The 22740-nt window shown below is 34.4% G+C and overlaps 2 protein-coding genes across 7 annotated transcripts in view; both read right to left on the bottom strand.

Moving 5' to 3' along the window:
- Positions 1-5248, bottom strand: part of LOC126821393 (1-phosphatidylinositol 4,5-bisphosphate phosphodiesterase beta-1) — a 96352-nt gene extending 91104 nt beyond the window's left edge. For both annotated transcript variants that reach the window (XM_056100952.1, XM_050549805.2), the window contains exon 1: positions 4713-5248. In XM_056100952.1, coding sequence (XP_055956927.1) covers positions 4713-4811 — 99 coding nt within the window. In that variant the 5' untranslated portion in view covers positions 4812-5248. The remainder of the gene's footprint in view (positions 1-4712) is intronic.
- A 12383-nt stretch (positions 5249-17631) lies between these two features.
- LOC126820734 (ral GTPase-activating protein subunit beta) overlaps positions 17632-22740 on the bottom strand; it is a 40681-nt gene continuing 35572 nt past the window's right edge. For all 5 annotated transcript variants that reach the window (XM_050548827.1, XM_050548830.1, XM_050548829.1 and 2 more), the window contains 3 exons: positions 22261-22399; positions 21788-21904; positions 17632-20806 (listed from right to left, as the gene is read on the bottom strand). In XM_050548827.1, coding sequence (XP_050404784.1) covers positions 20689-20806; positions 21788-21904; positions 22261-22399 — 374 coding nt within the window. In that variant the 3' untranslated portion in view covers positions 17632-20688. The remainder of the gene's footprint in view (positions 20807-21787; positions 21905-22260; positions 22400-22740) is intronic.

Raw genomic sequence — 22740 nt, 5'->3', positions numbered from 1 at the left:
GATAGGGCACAAAAAATAAAATACAATTTGTCACCGACTTGAGTCTTGATCTTACTTTTCCTCATAATTGTCTTTTTTATATCCCCAACTTTCAATGGTAATAACATATCAGAACTGCATATAATTTGATTTTTTGTTTTACTATTATGATACGTGTATCTTTAAATCTACTTCAAATCTTAAATATCTTTGCCATTTTATCAGATTGGTAAATGTGTAAGGTCACAATCAAATCAAGGGTGTTTGAATAAAGAATTTATGAATAGTTATGTGTTGATTTTTTGACCCATGTGTCTCATTTCATGTAATAGTTTATCTTAAACATCAATCAAGATTTCAAAAGTTGTATCACATTTTGTCAAATTTGATTTTTGTAAAAACAATGTTAACAACTGAAAGGTAAAGTACACAAAATGGAATTCAGCAAAGGAGAGAGATCGAGAAATAGGGTTTAACGTCCACTTGACACAGGCTAGGTCATTTTGGGGCTAAAATATGGTTCAATTTTATTTCAATAATATGCTTATTAGCAGTGGGAGGACCTGGAGAGAACCCACGAGGTTGGTCAGGCGACACTATTACTTGCCATGAACAAGCTGGGAATCGGAACCACACCACTTGATTCAATGACAGACCTTATGCTCTAAACCACAGCGTTAAACCATTCGAGCATTCAACTCCCCTATATTGCTATGGAAAACATTTCAGGCACTTTTGAAGCCCTCTTTTTTACCTATACATTGTCAAGTTACCTGGCCTGGCAAAACACAGTAACACAAATTTATGATACTTATTCTTAGATTCCATGCTTAACAAAACTGACACAGTTATATGGGACAACAATCACTGGTTTATTCCATGCTTAATTGTATCATTAATCTTATTAACCCATTAACATGAATAAGAAAACTTGCAACTGTCCAATGACAAATCGTAATATTTTATTGATTTTTGTAAAAATCAGAAAATATTTTTGATATATAAAGAGACGTTGTACATGGAAAACAGGCTTTAGTTTTGTTACTGTAAGATCAATATTAAACCACCATGTTCCAGCAACTTGTATTACACGATGCAACATCTGTTTGTAACTAGTCATAATTTGCTATAATCATAATATGGTCAAATACTAGTACTTGAAAAGGTCAACTTACTAAAAAGCACAGTTACTAAATATTTTAAAAACTTTGTACATGTATATTATGATTTGTATTACAAAATTGTAACCATAACTGAAAGACATAATATACATTTATTGTTACAATATGATTAATGATGCTGTAAAAGCTTGGGACTCAATCCTGGCCTGGCCAGATGGTTTCACTTATCAGTATTTACAACTGTCCATGCGAAAGTTTCCTACTCTACAAGGTATAGTCAGAGAGAGAGAGAAATGGGGTTTAACGTCCACTCGACACAAACTAGGTCATTTCGGGACTAACATATGGTTCAATTTTATTTCAATAATTCGCTTGCGCGTAGGGGTCTTTAGCAGTGGAAGGAAACCGGAGGACCCGGAGAAAACCCCACGAGGTTGGACAGGCGACCCTACTCCTTGTCACGTACAACCGGGGATTCGAAAACAAGATATAGTCATGGACCTTATAATATTATATGTATTATAAGATCCATGGTCAGACATCATCTTTATCAATTTGTTTTCTTTATTTCATAACAGAAATACATGTAGCTCCTTTAAGATCTCATTTTTGTCAATTTTATAAAAGCATCAATTGTTAGCAGTTTAGATCCAACAAAATATTTTTGTCATAACAATTCTTAAAGTACATGTTTACTTTAATGATGATCATCATTTAAAAAAAAATCATCAAATTAAGCTAATTAATTAAATATATGTTCCCTCGAGCACAAATAGATAATCTATTCAACCCTTTTAACTTATTTTTATCTAAAAGAATTTGTAATGACCAGGGGAGGAAAAAAACTTGCTAATAAGCCAACAATAAATTAAGAAGTTAATAATCATAGAGTGTTAACCAGTGAGTTGCTACATGTACCTTGATGAATGCAATACTCCTTTCCTTTCATTATCTTGCAAGTTACCTTTAATATTTGGGAACCGGTAAACAAATATATTTTCAATTGATGATTATGTATCTAGGATTATGATTGTCAAGGAAATATATCTCATATATTCAAATTTTATGCTTACATCAATTGTTTACTCTTGAGTTAACAAACTCGGACAAAACTGATGTGTACCTTTACTGGTAAAACAAATGATGCCATTAGTGATTCTTGCACTTCAGAATTGTTTATACAGTGAATGCCTTAAAGATGCACGATGCAAGATTTTGATAAAGTGCTGGCTGTGATCGATACAATACAACCTGATTAAAACACAGATCCTATTTCGTTTCGTTTTTTATACTTTAAAATTTTGTTTTACTTGTCTTCACAACACTAGGATCTGGAAGAGTTGTTATATTAGCCGCGTTCTGGTTGATGTGAGAGATTAGGCAATGAAACGGTCTGTTACAACGAGGTCTTGGTGTGCGACGTTCCGAACTGTGGGTAAACCACTAGAAACGTTAACGCTGGTTGATTAATCAATGCCTGATTTCATAGGACTCGTATGACCCCTGACATGACCTTTCACAAAAACCGGTCAGATCATCATGTAGTGCAGGCCATCGAAAGTATAAAAAAATGAAACAAAATATATATATATATATATATAGATCTGTATTTTTTTAAAAATCAGATTGGATACAATACTGCAGCTTGAAGCAGATAATGAAAAATGAATATACTGGAAATTTCAGTCAAATTACTTTATTTAGAGCAAAGTTATGAATGTTTGAAGTTTTGACAAAAATAGTGTAAATACAAGTAGTCTAAATTGTCAAGTACCATTGCTATGATAATAAATGAAGTCTATATAGTTTCCATTTCATTGCTTAATGAAGATATGACAGTGTCTAATCCACTTAATATATCAGCCATCCGATGATCTACATGTAGAAAGTTGATTATGGGCTTGTCATGTTAATAAATGTCTAAATAATAATTTATATAGCATTTGAAGCCAGAAAAAAGGACCTTCTAAACTTAAGGCAGTTTTTGCTCCTACATGTAAATGCATCTTTAAGTAGTATACCTATGATGCATGTATAATAATCATTTTAAATTTGTTTTGTATCTCATTTAAAGTACGTTAGCAGAAAAAGAGTTGAGAAATACATGTACAACAATATACAAATTCTAACATCATAAATGACAAAATAAACTACCCTGAACATATATTTTATCATAATAATGAAACACAATACTTCAGACATTAATGTACTGGCACAACTATTAATCTGTTAACCTACTTTATAGAAATCATATAAATGCATTGCTAAGTAAATGTTCAATCATACACATGAGGTTGATAGTAATTCCATAGCATAGTGAATTTCTTACATACAAATAATAGGGTGTGGTGCATAATGTTAATGGAAATGAAAGTTGACAGTCTATTAAATATATGTTATGGTCGGTGAAAATAAAACTTGTCTAAATTAAAATATATTCTTTATTCATCTTTGTATGAAGAAATGAAATAGAATAATAGGGGTATACGTCATAAAGGCTGTCCTATATCTTGCATACGACTCACGAGTTGCAGATTATGACATTGGAATGTACATAGATCTGCAATAAGGTCTCTGAATGCACAGGAGGCCAATCTTAATTGAGTTGGGGGGGGGGAGCTGAGGCTATTTGAACGAAAATATTCTTTGTCACCCGAATTTTCAGAATGAATTAATCATTAACTAAAACGAATTTTCTACAAAACTGTGATGGTTGTTTATTTTTAATAAATTACACAATTATACAACAATATAAATTACAATATGTTAAGCAGAAAAACAAATAAAGGGTTTCCCCATTCTCTGATCTTTGTGCCCGAAAAACAGAAATACATTGCTCCTTCGCCTATGCTTGAATTGAATTATCAAATTATGTATTTATTCTCACTTCCCATCTAACACTTTTGAGAAATAATATACACCAATTATTTGAGACATAACTTATTAGATACAATAAAAATCTTATCTTATCTTATTATGGAATAAATATCATTGATTTATAATTTGTGTTCATTTTTACTCTTCTGAGAAATAATTGTTCGATATGTAGTTTCACAGGAAAAACAATTACATTTTGTAATCCATGTAGTGTGTACAGTATAATATTATTTTTGAAATTGTATGATTTGGAATTACATGTAGTCAGGTCTGTGACATGACCTTTTGGTACTTGCTTATAAATGCATTGCTTGTGAGCCTTCCTTACAAGATAATTGATTGTGACTGTTCAAGGTACCTGTACTCGATATGATGAGATATATATATATATATGTATATAGTTTCAGCTGAAAGTCAAGAATAAAGTTGGTTTATAGTTTATATTACTGCAACACGCCTACTGCAGCCACACAGACCCTTATAGTCAAATAGTATCCTATGAAATTATGCCAAGAATTTCAGGTATGATATCTATGCAATTATGAGCCACTTATTGCAAAAGGAAAGTTAACTTTTGATCCACAAATATTATGGTAAAAAGTCTAGTCATAAAAACTTTGGCACAACCAAAGGTGCCAAAATTCCTGAGTGGGTCTAATTTCATTGGAGAAGTTCATACTAACTACAAACTTCCAAGTTTTACAAACTACAGAATAAGATTATATTTGTACTTACGTCATCCCATTTAACAAATTTATTTCCATGTTGTAAGGAATCAGGTACCACTACAGGTTTTAGCTGTACTACATGAACTCCTGGTTTAGCTCCAGCCATACTTCAAATACCAATTGCCTTATTCCATCCAAATAACATCTTGTGTACAAGTATATAACAACACACTATAGTTTCTACTTTAAACAGAAGTCATTTTCTCCCTTCTTTACCTCATTCAAGTTAACACTGTGTTGTGTATACTGTACTTTCTGTCGATATAGTGTATATTACCAGTTACCTTACTGCAGTGTATTCCAATGGGTTATATAGCACTAATATAACAATATATTATTATAACAGTCCATCCAGTGACTTATTTCGACGTTTAGCAAGCTTTAGTTTTGACTATACTATTACATGAAATACATATCTCGTCTAGCTTTGCGATCTGATGTACTGAACTATAAAAACGAACGCCTCTAATCGAAGCTGTGGCGTGTATGTAAATATAAGTAGATGAATTGGCTTCTACTCTACACGTTCAGCTGAACAGCCGATTGTAAATGGTATAACGGAGTTTGTAGACGAGGGAAGGTAGCATTGATCATGTGACTTGGCTAAAATGGCGGCAGTCAGGTGTAGTCTGCCTGCAGACTGTTATAATGACCACAGACTTCTATCAGACGGTTCCATGCCAATGTATAAATAGTAGAAGATGACTACGCAATACACGAGCTCGTGTTTCTATTAGAGAAGTCAATACAATGAACATGAATTGATGAGACAGAATTATTAAGGATTTATGATTGATTCAATCTAGATAAAATTAATTATATATCCCCAATAATTAGTAAAATTATTGTCTATAGCACCTGCATTATAAAAAGCACTTGAACTCTTGCCATTCAACTACAAATCAAATGGTATTCATTTATCAAAGCTTATATTGACATTCCATCTAAATTAATAAAAGTTCTCTCGAATATGAATCCAATCCAATCCAAAACAAAGCTGCATCATTCCTGGGCTGAATTTGCACAATTTGTGCTCATTTTGCCAGAGGTGAAATATTGTCTAACTTCTTATAGAACTTACGTATTTGATGTCAATTGTATTATGTTCAATTTTAAAGGGAAGGCCAAAAACAACAACAACAACAAAACAACCAACAAGCCCTATAGGTCAACAAAATTCAGCAGCGATTTTAGAGTTTTGACAGTACAATATGCACCCTGCAGTACACGATACATCGATTATTATAATTCGCAAATTAGCTAACTTTTAAATTAAAGATACATTATGGGAGATAAGATAAAGAGATGGCAGTTCTCGCTATAATAGTTAAAAACTAGATAGTGTAAAGGTAATTTGCTGAAAATTTCAGTCAAATTGATCCACTATGAGCCGAGAAAGAAGCGGGTGAAATTTTTGCATAGTTTCGGTCATCATTACTAAAATCATTAATATAAACAGCATAGTCTCGATTATCCACTCTTTCTGATTTAATTATCAACGGCCGTTAGCGGCATATAGGAATCTAATCCAGCCAACATCGAAGGTTAGCCTTGACATCGAGAGTTTATTATGGTCTGGATAAGTTAATTAATGTCTAATTGATAATTTAGATAACATTTCAGGCCTAAAGAAAGACTTGTAATAAGCAGATTTTGCTCTTGCAAAATGCATGTTTAAAGTAGGCCTATGTTTATTATAGTTACCATCATCTTCGCGCCGTCAAAATATTACGACATCCATCTGACCTATGTTGTAATAACATGCCATTGTGAAGATTAAGATGATTAACCATCGCAGGTAGTCTATATATCGACCCATTTGCAATCATATTTCTTGTTAGTTTTACTATTGAATGGGGATAAGTCTTCTGCTACACAATAACAAAAACTATACGTTCGATATAAAATCATCAATACTAACCTATCGCCTTAGACGAAATAACAATTAAAGTCGGATTAGTGTTGGTCGCGGTTTATGGGAATGGATTTTCGATACTTTTTAATTCTTATAAGTTAGTTATTTATCGCGGATTTATATTATAGAATTTTAGATACTTTTTAATTCTAATATTTTTCGCGGATTATTATTTATCCCCCCCCCCCGCTCTGTTCCTCCCCCCCCCCAAAAAAAAAACCCCATGCAAACAAAAGAAAAACAAAAAACAACAAACTATACTGATCCTTCAATAACGACATTTGGTTTTATAAATTTTGTCACAAAGATTTTAAACGAAGCGTATAAACTTATAATCAGATACAAAGTATTAAGTTTATTTACTTGTCGCTCTTAGCCGGGTATGCAAATATTTTCCCGGGCCTTCAAGACATTGCATAAGCTACATAATCACCTGAAGAATTCCTAGATCTTATGTCAATATACACTGAGCTGGCATATGATGAGTTATACATTCACATTGTAAGAGTATCTTGATTTGACCCACTTGTCTTATTATAAGATTGATAATTTTTGTTTTGACATTTGAAGTAAAGCTGCTTACCTGTAGGCCGAACACACACGCGACAAGAGAGTTATTTAGACAAGTTTGTGTATATAAATAAACATAAATAAATCACATTTATACATTCCAATAACTGACAGTTATCGAGATATAGTTTATTTGGTATAAATTCTGGTACAGAAATCACACGAAAGATTTTGATGCAACTATATATATTTAGTTGTATAATTTAACGGGCACGCGGACACGCCCAATAACACGATTTTCCAAAATCCACCATTATGTCAACTGGTATAATGATAATTTATATCTATATTTGATTATATTTGATTGGCATTTTTAACTTAAAATCGTAACGTTTTTGCGGGTAGTTATAAACACCGGAATTCACTTGTGAACACGGAATTCACTTGTGAACACGGAATTCACTTTGCAAATATTAGAATTCATCCACAAGACCTTCCTATTTACTTTTGTTTTGCATTAATATTAATAATAAATTACTTAAAAACACCCAGAATCACCGGAATTCACCTTGAAAATATCGGAATTGCCTTCCAGACCTTTGTATTTACTAATAGTTTGCATTAATAATAAATTACTTAAACAAAAGACCAAATCATTGAAAGTCACTTTAAAAACATAATATATAAACACCGGAATTCACTTCGAAAATATCGGAATTCGCCCCCAAGACCTTCCTTTTCAATTGTATTTTGCATTAATAGTAAAATACTTAAAAACACCAATAAACACGGCAGAATTCACTTTAAAAAAAAGTCGGGATTCGCCCTCAAGACAATCGTAAGAAATTAAAGAAATGAAAAAACAAATCACATAAAAAGAAATCAAGTACTCGATCATTAATACATCTTGCGATGGACATGTACATGTATGATTAGAACTCAGCAGTATTACATGTAAAGTGCCAAACCAACAATTTCTTGAAAAGGAGCAAAACGTTCTCAGTGTAGATGAGCTACCCTTAGACAACCAATAAGTTTATTCAATAATTAACTCCGTTATAATAAAACCAATCCAATAAAGTCTCATTATTCATGGTTTGAATGTTTTCATAGATAATCCATTGTAGCAATTCCGGGGCCTGTTTCACGAAATTTTAACTAAGATAAAATCCAAATTTTAGTAATTTGATTGGATAATATTAGATTGATTTTAGTGCGTGGTCAATCAAAATTGTAGTATCTACTAAAATTGAATTTTATCTTTAGTTAAGATTGCGAGAAACAGATTGTTATTTGAGAGTTGTCACGTACCACTAGTTAGACACAAAACACATAACAACCAGGGCCGTATGTATGATTTTAAAAGTGGGGGAGCAGCAGAGTGGTGGGGCGCTATAGCTTCCACGTATGTGATATAAGAATGTTTGGATCAGGGCAAACGAACCCATTGGGGTGTGGGCGCCCTTAAAACCACTCGACTGATCAGTGCCTTAAGAGTTTCACTGTGTGATCACAATCAAGTGTATTATTTTATAATTGAAAGATTGTCAAATAATTTTTGTTTTTTTGGATGGGGTGGGGGCGCCTTATTTTTCTGGGGGCGCAATGTACCCCCTGCACCCCCGCTATAGATACGGCCCTGATAACAACCCTTGATTTCACTATTTCTGCTTGAACCACACAGATCATTCCTAATATCAGCACCTGGTGATGTTGACATGTAGGCCTGCAGTAGGTATTTTAATAATTAATCTGCAGTAGATACGAAGTTGAGATTTATGCTCAACCTGTTTGTTGACTACATGAAGATCTGACCAATTGTACAGGGAGGTCGCGTCATGGGTCATAGAGGGGCTTTTGACCCTATGACGTCAGACATTGATTTATTAATCAGCGTTGACGTTTCTAGGGGTTGACTCACAGTTCCGTGCTGAACACGTCAAGAAATCTCCGTAACAGACCGTTTCATTGGCTAATTCCCCACAACTAGAACGCCTGTTATAATAACTCTTCCAGATCCTAGTGTTGTTAAGACAAGCAAAACGAAATTTTGAACTATAAAAGACGAAACGAAATAGGATCTGTGTGTTTTAATTAGATTGGTTTCATTGTGAATGTGAAAATTTGACTGAGCTGAAGTTTAACTTTTTTCGACAACATTCCTCTATTCTCTTTAACTGCTTGTCCTGTTATTTTGGTACAACCAATAGCTAACTATTACGCTTTAAACAGAGCTTCAAATTGGACCAAATGTATATACTATAACGTTGCATCATGACCCGCGATTTAATATTATTATGCCCAATTAACCACCGTTTTTAATACCTTAAATCACTGTCCAAAGTTTTAGGGAAGACCCCAGATTAAACGAATGGCTGTTATGTTGCTGTTTTTGGGACAGATTTGATTGAACGGGAAGAATAGACACACACCCTCAAATCAGAAGCCAACCCCAGCAATGACCAGAGAGGGATATCTTGGGCCATTGCTTCAGGAATATGAAGTACCATTGGCAATTGCTAGACTATAATCCGGTAAAAACATTAAGTGAAACATTTTGTAAAATATATATAGTTTCATATACAATTTTGTTATCACCGCCAGATGAGATCTGTCGTTAGATCGAAATAGTTATTCTTTTTGTTATGTATTATACATGTAAAATAAATTGGCCTTGTGGGAGAAATTGAGAGTTTTCGAAGTGAATTCCGGTGTTTCCAACTGAAATCCTGTGATAAGAAAATACTCGTGAGATAAATCGGGGAATTTTCAAACGGAATTCTGATATTTTCAAGTGAATTCTGGTGAATGATAATAACTATAGCGGGGAAACCTATAACAATAATGTGTATGGGCGTGTATATTATAAAATCTCTTGAAAGATCGAAATATAGTTATTCATTAGACAATGTATACGTAACATAGGCTACGTTATACATTTGAAATGAATTCCGATAGTCTTTCAAATAAATACACCTACACGTACAATTTTGTTATCAACGCCTTCCCCGGGTCGGTGGAGGGATTGAACTATAGTTATTCATTATATTATTAGGTACTAGCAGGATACCCGGCTTCGCTCGGGGGTCATAACTCCGAAACCGGAAGTGGTAGACTAACGCCACCTGGCCTATGTTACTCCCCGGTCCGAGCTACCCCTATACCCCAAATTTCAGACTCGGGGCAGACCTAGTGTAGCCGCCAACCCCGAACAGACAGACTTCGCTCGGGGATCATAACTCCGAAACCGGAAGTGGTAGACTAACGCCACCTGGCCTATGTTACTCCCCGGTCCGAGCTACCCCTATACCCCAAATTTCAGACTCGGGGCAGACCTAGTGTAGCCGCCAACCCCGAACAGACAGACAGACAAACGACAGTCACAAATATATATATAGATTATACATTTACAATAAATTAGTTTTGTGGGAGAAATAGGAAGTTTTCGTAGTGAATTTTGTTTTTTTCAACTGAATTCCCTTGATTGTAGGTAAATTCCGGTGATTAGTAGGGCCCTGTTTTTGTTTCAAAAATTCCTCTCAAAATGCAATTTCCAAGCAAGCGATTTCGTGCAATACACGATTTATTTCCCTTGGTTACAACTTCAAACTTGCCTGGAAATGGCATTTTGAGGGGCATTTTTACACAAAAACGTTAAGAATAGTTACGATTGTAAATTTAAAATGACAGTTTGGCAGAATGAACGGTATATTATCAAATATCGGTATAAATTATTGTCTTATACAAGTTGAAATAATGGTGGTTTTGCGTAGATTTTGGTAGTTTGGGTAAATGCTGTCTCTAATGGGATGTTTAGATACGATAAAATCTTATCTTACGAAACATTTTGATAAAAATATTTACTGTTGGACTTCGAAATAGGAGTAAACGGTAGTGCCGCTATCCGGACAATAGTCTGGTTTACACGGTTAAATCTATTTGTTAAGGGCACCTCAATTTTCGTCAAGGTCACTGAGATGTAAATAAGGTTAGGGCACGTGATTGTTGCGAGATTGTAGGTTAGTGTTAGGGTAAGCATTGGGACTAGGTCCAGGGTTAGGGTTAGGGCTGGGATTAGCGCTTGCCCAGTTTTCATCTCGTGACCATTGACTAGACTTGAAGTTGGCCTTATCAAATAGATATAACCCGTTTACACTTGGCCGCGATAGACGTGCCGTTCACGACACGGTACCAGGGGCCTGTTTCACGAAATTTTAACTAAGATAAAATCCAAATTTTAGTAATTTGATTGGATGATATTAGATTGATGTTCGTGCTTAGCCAATCAAAATTGAAGTATCTACTAAAATTTGGATTTTATCTTCAGTTAAAATTTCGTGAAACAGGGCCCAGGTCGCGACAAATTTCAAGAAATTGACCTGTTTACTTTACTCTGAAATAAACGTTCTCGGAAAAGGGCCAGGTACCGCCGTGCCTTGCATGCTAAAAAGGTGTAATGTAAACGCTGTTTCCCTCATAGCACACTATAATTTTGGCTTATGCCCGTCTTTATTAGCTCAGCAGGTGTAGAAAAGTAGGACGTTAAACCCCATTTCATTTAATTTCTGTGGCAACCCCCGCTCGCATTAACAGACATCCTGCCTACACCACTATACAAGGATACCCAGCTGTTCATACGCTATGCTCTTATGTTAATAACCAACCTGTATAAAGCTTTGATATAATGACGTGATGATAAATTCTACAATAAATAATATAGACAATGTTGATTTAACAGTCCAAATTAGATATATCCCGTTTCAAAGCTCAATCAATACCAAATTCCGTCCATTTGATTAATCGGCCATAAATATGTTCAGGCAGTTCGGCTTTACCGACTGATATAAAATGAAATCTGCGCCCGCCCTTCACATCAACCCCATTTGGTCAAAAGAGAGTGTGCTATAGATAGTGACGCAATCTATCTTTTTTTTTTACTAAAATATTTTCCTTGCTTGTCTTACTTCTCGCTATCTCAGGTCGTGAACATTTCGCGTTGATTGTACGTGACAAAGAGTAGGGTCGCCTGTCCAACCTCGTGGGTTTTCTCCGGGTCCTCCGATTTCTTCCTACTGCTAAAGACCCCTACGAGCAAGCGAATTATTAAAATAAAATTGTACCATGTTTTAGTCCCGAAATGACCTAGTTTGTGTCGAGTGGGCTTCCGATTTCTGGATAAATGGGATCATGATTATTACCTTCAAATTACCTACAGACTCACACCGAACATAAATCTGTCAACACACGAGGCAGAGTATTCTTACTCGTTCTAGAAAACCAAACACCACCTCTTATTGTATTTAAAAACTTCAACAGTGTTCATTACCAATGAATATTTTATGTCATAACCTTGAAATTAATGTCAATCTAGAAATACCAATTTATAGTAAACTGTGAAATATAATAGTATTTTATCTCTATTATACCAATCGAATAAACCAATTAACTAGTTTATACATGTATTCCGATCCTACGGAAGCGTATAGGGCCAAATAAATATTTGAAAAATTCCCAGTAAGTCCTTATTAGGAGATGAAGTGCTAATTACCTAAGTTAGGAGATAGTAAGCCTAATTAGGAGATAGTATGTCCTAATTGGGAATATCTTCTAATTAGGACTTAGTATCTCCTAATTAGGACTTTTTATTAGGGCCAAATAAATAAAAATAAATTATCACGCAAATCTTATAAATGCATCCACGGAGCAGCTATAAGTGTCGGCTAGAATGGAAGTCGCGTGTTCGATCCCTGCATTGGCCGAGAAAATTCATAAGGATTTTCCTACGTGGTTCCCCTTGTCAGTGGTGTAGGAAAGAGGCTAGTCGTTCGGATGAGACGAAAAACCAAGGCACCGTGTATACATTTGTGTACACGTAAAAGATCCATCGGCAGTTGGAATTCGATATAAAAGTAGGCCATAGTGCCGCTGCCCGGGCAAAATTTCCCTCATAGCACACTATATGGCGCATTACCGCCTTCATTAACCCAGTCGGAGCAAAACAGTAGGACGTTAAACCCCATTTAATTTCATTTCAGCTATATCCGAAAGGAAAATACGGATCTGAAAATTTGATGAAGGTCATGCACGGTAAAAGTGTAACGCATATCGTGTTCGGAAAGGGGATGACTTCGAAATATTGATATGATTTGTCTTCCCATCAATGCTTCACATACAATTTGAAAAATATCAGTATATATACTGTAGCTTCTAGAGGGGGTGTAACTATGCAAACCGAAAAGTTGCGTGATGCTGCATAATATAGATAGGCTTTGTCCTCGCATGACCCCAATAAATTAAATTTGTAAAAAAGAAAATAGGCTTTCGGGCAAATACGATTAACGCCCGAAGGAGGGTCACGTAACACGGAATGACCCCAGTGCTTTACACCAAATTTGAAAATTAAATCCGTTAAAACTGTAGGCTTTATCCCGTTTACTGCAATGGGTGTAACCCCAGAACGGAAATTATCGGAGATACTGCGTCCTAATTAGGACTTAATTAGCAAATGCTTTAAAATTTATTCGACCCTAATTGGGTGAATAATGAGTCCTAATTAGAAGATGGTAGGTCCCAAAATAGGAGATGGTAAGTCCTATTTGGGAGACAGATGTCTGAAGTAGGAGTTAATATCTCTCAATTAGAAAAGGATCTACTGTCTCCTATTTCATGACGTCATCATGTCCTAATTAGGACTTACCATTTCCTAATTAGGACTTACCATCTTCTAATTGGGGCAAACCATCTTCTAATTAGGACTTAAATTTTTTTTTTTTTATTTGGCCCTTATACACTTCGTACGATCCTATCATATTAAGCACGATTCCTTATGCCCCTGTCAGACCGGGTGGCGTCCTTACTGCGCTGCTGCGACCGTACAGTGACTAGAAAATGCAAAAGGTCGCCGGCAAACGTAAACACAACGCGAGTAAATGCCCCAAAAAATTACAAACTTGAAAAAGTCGCGTTCTTATACGCCCGTCAGGCCAGGGTGGCGCCTTTACTGCGCTGCTACGGCGACGGAAAATGGTCCCAGAGCGCGTCAAGATCGCCATAAGCGTGGTGGAAACGTCAGCTGAGCATGTTCAAAACAAACGCCAAGGTTCTGCGATCTGCCCTGGAAAGATGTGAAAACGCGATTTTATTTTCAGGTTTATAATATTTTGGAACATTTTCGCACGTTGTGTTCACGTTTGCCGGCGACGGTCGCTGCAGCGCACTAAGGACGCAACTCCGGTTTGACGGGGGCATTACAACCTTCCAGGTTAGATCGCAGAGCCTTGGCGTTTGTTTTGAGCATGCTTAAAACAAACGCCGTGACTCGGCGATCATTCACAACCATGGAGACCACAGCACGATATCTGGCGTTTCCACCACGCTTTTACCGCGCTTATCTTGACGCGCTCTGCGACCATTTTCCGTCGCCGTAGCGTCGCAGTAAGAACGCCATCCCAATCTGACGGGGGTATTAGCATATCATGGAAATATTTTGACCTAGTACGATGGAATAACATTGCGCAAGACAATAGTTGAAAATCATCCCCTATCAAAGTAGCAGTACTGTATTATATAAAATATCTGTTTGACAAAGAGGATGGCCCGATGTTTTAATCACATTATCGTATTCTTGCGCTAATCAATAACTATTAAAGGGCGCGGTCGGCCACACCCTCTTAAAAGCAAAGACGACTGCTATTAGGTTTATTTACAGTACAGAATACATTATTTCCCAACATCTTTATGCATGTCATAATTCGGGATATAAGATTTCTCTTTGATTTTGATTGACCCCGTTTTACTTACATAAAAGAACTGTTCCATGGATAGGATTTCATACACATGAGATTTGAAATTTCAGTAGTGTTACATCAAAATTTCTATAGCGAAAGCAAAGGGAATTTGAGATTCGATCTTCCTCTAAGGAATAGAAAACATATCATGTACCTTGTTTTAATGACAAAAGTAATTAATCTGAGAACAGAGATCTAGGTTTTAGATCGAAAGAGGTTTTCAGTTACTCCACTTTTTTTTTCTTCTCTGGCATGTGATGCCCGAATAAAATGCTTCTATACCATTTTATTTGTCTATGTATACCGGAAAGACCAGTGTTCGTTTATCTCTGTTCCATGTCTCTGGAAAATCACATAGATAGGATTGTTTAATACAAAATCAAATTATTATTAAAAACAAATTTCAGAATGTTTGTTACTGTTTATTTTTCTTTACTGTACTTAAACTGTGGCAACCCAGTGAATTATGTATTAAATGAAGATCACTCACTAACCAGGATATCCTGGGTTCAATCCCAGTGTTGGCCGAGAAAGTTTTCCAGATTTCCCAGAATAATTTGGGGGGGTTGGGTGGCCGAATGGTTAGCACGTGCGTGCTGTATCATACGGCCTGTCATTGAGTCAACTGGCGCGGTTTCAAATCCCCGGTTGTACGTGACAAGGAGTAGGGTCGCCTGTCCAGCCTCGTGGGTTTTCTCCGGGTCCTCCGGTTTCCTCCCACTGCTAAAGACCCCTACGTCCCTGTGTATCTGGACACAAAAGATATTCAACACTTTTAACTACGTTCATATAGTCAGTACTGAAGTGTTATCCCCAAAACTATATACCTGGGGCTTTTTTCACGAAATTTTAACTAAAATAAAATCCAAATTTTAGTAATTTGATTGGATAATATTAGATTCATTTTAGTGCTTAGCCAATCAAAATTGAAGTATCTACTAAAATTTAGATTTTATCTTTAGTTAAAATTTCGTGAAACAGGCCCCTGTTCTTAAATTCTAAATATGGCTGATCCAATTTTCTTGTTTCGGCATGCACTATTTATTGGTGAAAGTAACGGCATCAATTATAACAGATAACATATGATTCGACTAACTTTAACACCTTGTCATGTGCCCAGAAAATAATTCTAAAACTGAGAATTCTGTATCTTACAAGGGTCCCTGTGACATTTCCAAAAACCATTTCAGATCCACTAAATTAGTAAATGAGAATTCGGTTATATTTCAGGTACAAGTAAATATTGATTAATATTTAATATATAGTCTCATAAATATATTTACCAAAAGTAAAGGAATAACTGAATCGTACCAAATAGCTTGATGACATTCTGCAAAGTTGAGCAGGGGTTGTTTCAGTAGAGATTGTTCATAAGAATGTTTTACAATACAGAAGATAGGTTGCCAGGCAACGAAACATACGCCCACAGAAGCTAAATCGTCCGGGCAGTCAACAAGAGTTGTCGCATATTTTTACTTTTTTCGGTAATGAAACATATATAATACATTAAAATCTGATTAACAGTAACAACTCATTAAGTAATTATCAGAAAACCATTAAAATTTGTTAGGTTTTTATCAAGTTCTGCCCCATGCTAATGTTTAGTATACAAAACTTTTAACATCGTGGATTTAGCTGTTCAAGTCATAAAGATTCATATAAATTTAAAGTCAATCTAGAGTGCCCACAAGATTTTTCAAATTGATCAAGGGCCATAACTCTAGCAAAAATTATCAGAAAACGCTGAAAATCAATAGGCTTCTTCATCCCATGACCTTAAACACTGTGTATCAATTTAAAGCCAATCGGATATTAACTTTAGCCTCTAGAATGTCCACAAGATTTTTCAAATTGATCAAGGGCCATAACACTGGCAAAAATTATCAGAAAACGCTGAAAATCAATAGGCTTCTTCATCTCATGACCTTAAACACTGTGTATCAATTTAAAGCCAATCGGATATTAACTTTAGCCTCTAGAATGTCCACAAGATTTTTCAAAGTGATCAAGGGCCATAACTCTGGCAGTAATTATTGGAAATCATTGAAAATCAATAGGATTCTGTCTCATGACCTTAAACACTGTGTATAAATTTAAAGTCAATCAGATATTAACTTTAGCCTTTAGAGTTTTCACAGACATAGACATGGGCGACAACAATATACGACCACATTTCAATGCGGGCGTATTAAAAATGAAAATCGCATATAGAGGGCTTTTTCCATGGTGAGCCAATAACTATTTCTTTTTAAATTTAACAAGGCTAGCACATGAAACATGCTCAGTATTTTTTGTCGCATTTGGGATACATGAGATATTCAGAGCAAAACATGTTAAATCATTTATACGCAAAAGTCACTCATTCAATTTCGTAAACATTTTAATATTAAATACGACGATAAACAATTGTGCATGCTAGTAATTTCACTGCATGCTCTGGGTGTTTCATGTCTCATTTGTAGCCACCGGTCTGCCAGAGTGCCTTAAAGTCCCTGTGAACAGACTTGAAGGCCTGTTCACTCCAGGAGCCAAGGCCCTGGGCTGTTGTTCTACTCTGGGCAAGTCGATGTAGAGATAAAGACTATATAGTTTGAATACTCACATTGATTTATCAATAAATCAACACGAAATCTACAAAACACTAACTCAACTTTGCTCAAACCAAAACTTGAAACAATCCATTGTTATGTCAATAGAAAAAAAGGACAAAATAATGACATTTTAAAATTTAATTTCATTACAAAGAATTATTTTGATTAGAAAATGTAATATGATATATAGCACTATAATATATAATACAATATATTTAATAAAATAGCTAATGATTGAAATACAACTCTACACATCAATTGCTATGAAAACTATTAAATATTAAATTGTTTATACCTGATGTAATATTACAGTGTAACCAGATATACTTCATATTAAAACTCTCCAGTGATATTTTACAATATAATTGACAAGTGTAAATTTGATCTGTGTTTTAATAGTGCTTAATCTGATGTCGTGTTAAATTAAATTAAACAAATTATTGTAAATTGAAGTTGTAGGAACATGATCAAGAGATTAACTTATATTATGTACATAACCAATACAATAAATTATTGTATATATATTTAAAACTAACATTAATTTGTTTTTTTTCCCTAATGTGACATAACTTTATTTATCTTTAAACAAAAATAATCTTGCAATGAATAATAAGATAGATTGCCAGGCAACGAAACATACGCCCACAGCAGCTAACTCGTCCGGGCAGTCAACAAGAGTTGTCACATATTTTTACTTTTTTCGGTAATGAAACATTTATAATACATTAAAATCTGATTAGGAGTAACAACTCATTAAGTAATTATCAGAAAACCATTAGAATTTGTTTGGTTTTTATAAAGTTTTGCCCCATGCTAACGTTTAGTATAGGAAACTTTTAACATCATGGATTTAGCTGTTCAAGTCATAAAAATTCATTGAAAATCAATATACTTGTTTGTCTCAAGACCTTACACTCTGTGTATGAATCTGAAGTCAATCGGATGATAACTTTAGCTTCTAGAGGGTCACAAGATTTTTCAAAGTGATCAAGGGCCATAACTCTGCCAGTAATTATCGGAAATCGCTGAAAATCAATAGGCTTCTTCGTCTAATGACCTTAAACACTATGTATAAATTTAAAGTCAATCGGATATTAACTTTAGCCTCTAGAGCATTTACAAGATTTTTTGAAGTGATCAAGGGCCATAACTCTGGCAGTAATTATCAAAAATCGCTGAAAATGAATAAACTTCTTCATCTCATGACCTTAAACACTGTGTATAAATTTAAACTCAATCGGATATTAACTTTAGCCTCTAGAGCGTCCACAAAATTTTTCAAAGTGATCAAGGGCCATAACTCTGGCAGTAATTATTGGAAATCGCTGAAAATCCATAGGCTTCTTTGTCTCATGACCTTAAACACTGTGTATAAATTTAAAGTCAATCGGATATTAACTTTGACCTCTAGAGCGTGCATAAGATTTTTTGAAGTGATCAAGGGCCATAACTCTGGAAGTAATTATCGGAAATCGCTGAAAACCAATAGGCTTCTTCGTATCATGACCTTAAACACTGTGTATAAATTTAGAGTCAATCGGATATTAACTCTGACCTCTAGAGCGTCCACAAGATTTTTTGAAGCGATCAAGGGCCATAACTCTGGCAGTAATTATTGGAAATCGCTGAAAGTCAATAGGCTTCTTCGTCTCATGACCTTAAACACTGTGTATAAATTTAAAGTCAATCGGATATTAACTTTAGACTCTAGAGCGTCCACAAGCAATTGTGGACGCCGGACCGCCGGACGGACGGATGGACGGGGGTGACGACAATATACGACCACATTTCAATGTGGGCGTATAAAAATTAAAAGTTGCTGATGGTAATTAGCATTTTTCAAACAATATCCCATTTTTCACGGCTTAATCCTTGTTAAAATATATCTGAATTGATTATTTAACATTTAATTAGGAAAACAAAACCTAATCCAATACTTATAAGTGGCGGTCGCTTGTTTGGATCGTCTACAGAGGTTGTTGTTCAATTCATCATATCTTTATAATACTGGTACTAAATGGAATTGTATCATTTTTGGTCTGATAATCCTTTTAGAGATTCCAAGTTAACAATACTGTAGTTTGCAAGGGTTTCAAAATCCCTTAAGCGACTTTAAGAATGACCCGTCTTAATTATCCCGGTTGGTGCAGAAGAATAGGACAGTAAACCCTATTTCATTCATTCATTTTTAAGAATGAAATGACTTCAGTGATTCAACCAGCCAAAAGATAATTACATGTATATAATCTTGCATATGTCAAATCAACACTGACTAGAAGCACACACAAATACATTATCAGCATATTGAATTGAAACGCCCTAAATTCCCTTGAAAGAGAGTCCAAATTAATGCTAGCCACAAATTGTTCTCTGGAGCAATGATTAATTAATGTATTCTATCATCACAAAACACACCATCAATTTATTCATGTGGTATATATAACAAACAAAGACACACAGAAGTTTACTTTTAAATTAATTATATCACCAGTTGATGCATTTTCAACAGATTACTTGCAACTGAGGCCAATCTTACACATTAATAATAGTCTAAGTAGACTTACATAAATACGCTTTAATTCCAAATAGAAAATGTCTGAACTCTCATTGCCATTTTTCTATCAGTCATTTGGAATTGGTTAATTAAAGGATTATAACATCGTATTTTTAAGAATGCCATCAACTGAGTATTTTTACCATATTTGGTTGCTTACTGCTTATTAGTAATAGAAGTATTATACAAATAAATAATAGTTATATATACATAAAATGCATAAGTACATAAAATATAAATTACTATAGTTTTTATGTCTCAACAACAAACTAATAATTAAAACAGATTATTGCACATATTACTAATGTACAACCGTCATATTTATATTTTCAAATATATTTATATAACAAATCATTGTTAATGCTGACAATATACTCATTGTTACAAATATTATTAAATAAGATTTTAACAAATACAAATATCACTGTTTAACTCAGTTTCTACACATGTATATTATGATTCAAAATTTGTTCAGGAAGGAAAATGCATTTATCTGTTTAATTGTTAACACTTAAACACTTATTAGATTCCTGTTACATTCAGTATCAATATATACTATATTACATAGAATAAAAACAGGCCAGTTATTAGTTGTTTTAGAATTAAACACTCCAGAGTAAATAGTTTTATTTTGGCACATCTTGGAATAATGCTGTGAAGAATTCTGCCTCAGACATTTTACATCTATATTTGTTAACAATATCTTGTATCTGTAATTTTCTTCTAACATGTGGAGGTTGATATCTGAAATATACATACAATATATATCAACCATAATAAAACAATAACTGATCTAAAGTATAATTTTAAGTGGTCTTGCTATTTAAATACAGCACCATTTCAGCAATTGGTTTATCTTATTATAAAGCATTGACAAATCTAAAAATTTATCAATTACCCGAGTAGAAAATACTCATTATGGACCTTGTTAAAGTATTGATGCAATGAAACTATACACCAAGTTTCTTCATTTGTTCATCTCTGCTCAGCCTCTGCATAAAACACTCATCAAACTTAGTCAAGGTATCGATGTAATGAAACTATATAAAAAGTTTCATTGCTCTCATTTAGTTATATTTTCAAAAGTCTTGATCATCACTTATTTAGAACCCCAGTTATATTTTCAAAAGTCTCGACCAATCAAATTGCTTATCTCTGCTTGCCCTGAGAAGAAAATGATTATGGTAAAACTCTGTCAAGACATTCAACTAATGATGATCTACACCAAGTTTGAACATTTTAACTCAAATAGAAGGAAATGTATTGTGTTCCAAAAAGTGCAATGGACAGACAGACCGACAAAACTGTTTGAACCAATCTGATTAAAACACAGATCCTATTTCGTTGCGTTCTTTATAGTTCAAAATTTCATTTTACTTGTCTTTGCTACCTGGAAGAGTTGTTATATTATCGGCGTTCTGGTTGAAGTGAGGGATTAGTGAATGAAATAGTCTGTTACGGCGAGTTCTTGGCGCGTGATGCACGGAACTGTGGATAAACCACTAGAAACGTCAATGCCGATTGATTAATCAATATCTGACGTCATAGGGTGAAAGATGCTCTTATGACCCTTGACGCCCTTCCAGTACAACCAGTCAGATCTTCATGTAGTGTAGGCATCGAAAGTATAAAAAAACGAAACGAAATATAGATCTGTATTTTAATCAGATTGCTGTTTGAACAGTGCCCTGATATCTCTGAGAGGAGGGTATTGAAAATACTTACGATTCACTTTCAAGTCTTTTTCTACGACAGATATTAATGGCTGTCTGTCTGACTAGAGTACCTAATGTTCTTCTACTAACAACCATACCATCTACTAGAGGAATTGCCATAGTCATTCTAATATAACAAAAGATACACATATTTTATTGACAAAAGATAAAAGTTGAAATCACTTTTCTGTTTTTCACAGATTAATTAAGAAGAAATGGACTATGGACTATTGGGGTGCTCGATTGAATGTTTTGGAATTGAATTCCTTCTATCGCTCAAGGAAGTGACTGGCAGTAACATTGAGTGGCTGGAGAATTGACCCGTTAGTCAATTTACATGACACTGAATTGGAATTTCAAACAATTTTATTGTAAAACATAAAAGCGAGGGATCTCCCAAAATACACATGCCATGGTTCAGTCTATAACACAGCATGTACTTGTCTTCTTTTCTATCAAAAGTACTAATTATATATGACTTACTTTGTAATGTTTTTTTCATGTCCCTGCATGTGTATTCTAAACAGTCCATTTTGTAAAGCATGTATAAATATAATATAAACATCTTTTTCTTTTTGATTGGATTGTTCTTGACCGGTACTTGTCATACTTTGAATATCACCTGTAAAAATATATTGAAATATAGAATCAAAATTAACCTTTTGATCTTAAAATTCTTCTACTACACAAGAAAAATCATACTGCTTATTCCTTTCTGAAGTATATAACGAATAGCTTTGTAAGACTGATCTGGTAAATTTTGGATATTCCTCATATATTAGCACTTTGAAAATCTTTTGTTGTCAACTGGAAAGGTCAAAAATGTGATTTGACTGTACTGTTATAACAAGGATGTTCAAACTTCAACTCACATTATATGCTTTAACATTTACAAGTTGTAAGCTCGTTCAATCAGTTGGTTATTCTATGGTTATTTTCATTTGAATATGATATTATAAACTT

The sequence above is a fragment of the Patella vulgata genome, chromosome 5, assembly GCF_932274485.2.
Source record: "Patella vulgata chromosome 5, xgPatVulg1.2, whole genome shotgun sequence".
NCBI classification, from domain to species: Eukaryota; Metazoa; Mollusca; class Gastropoda; family Patellidae; genus Patella; species Patella vulgata.
This window is presented reverse-complemented; position numbering and strand designations above follow the sequence as displayed.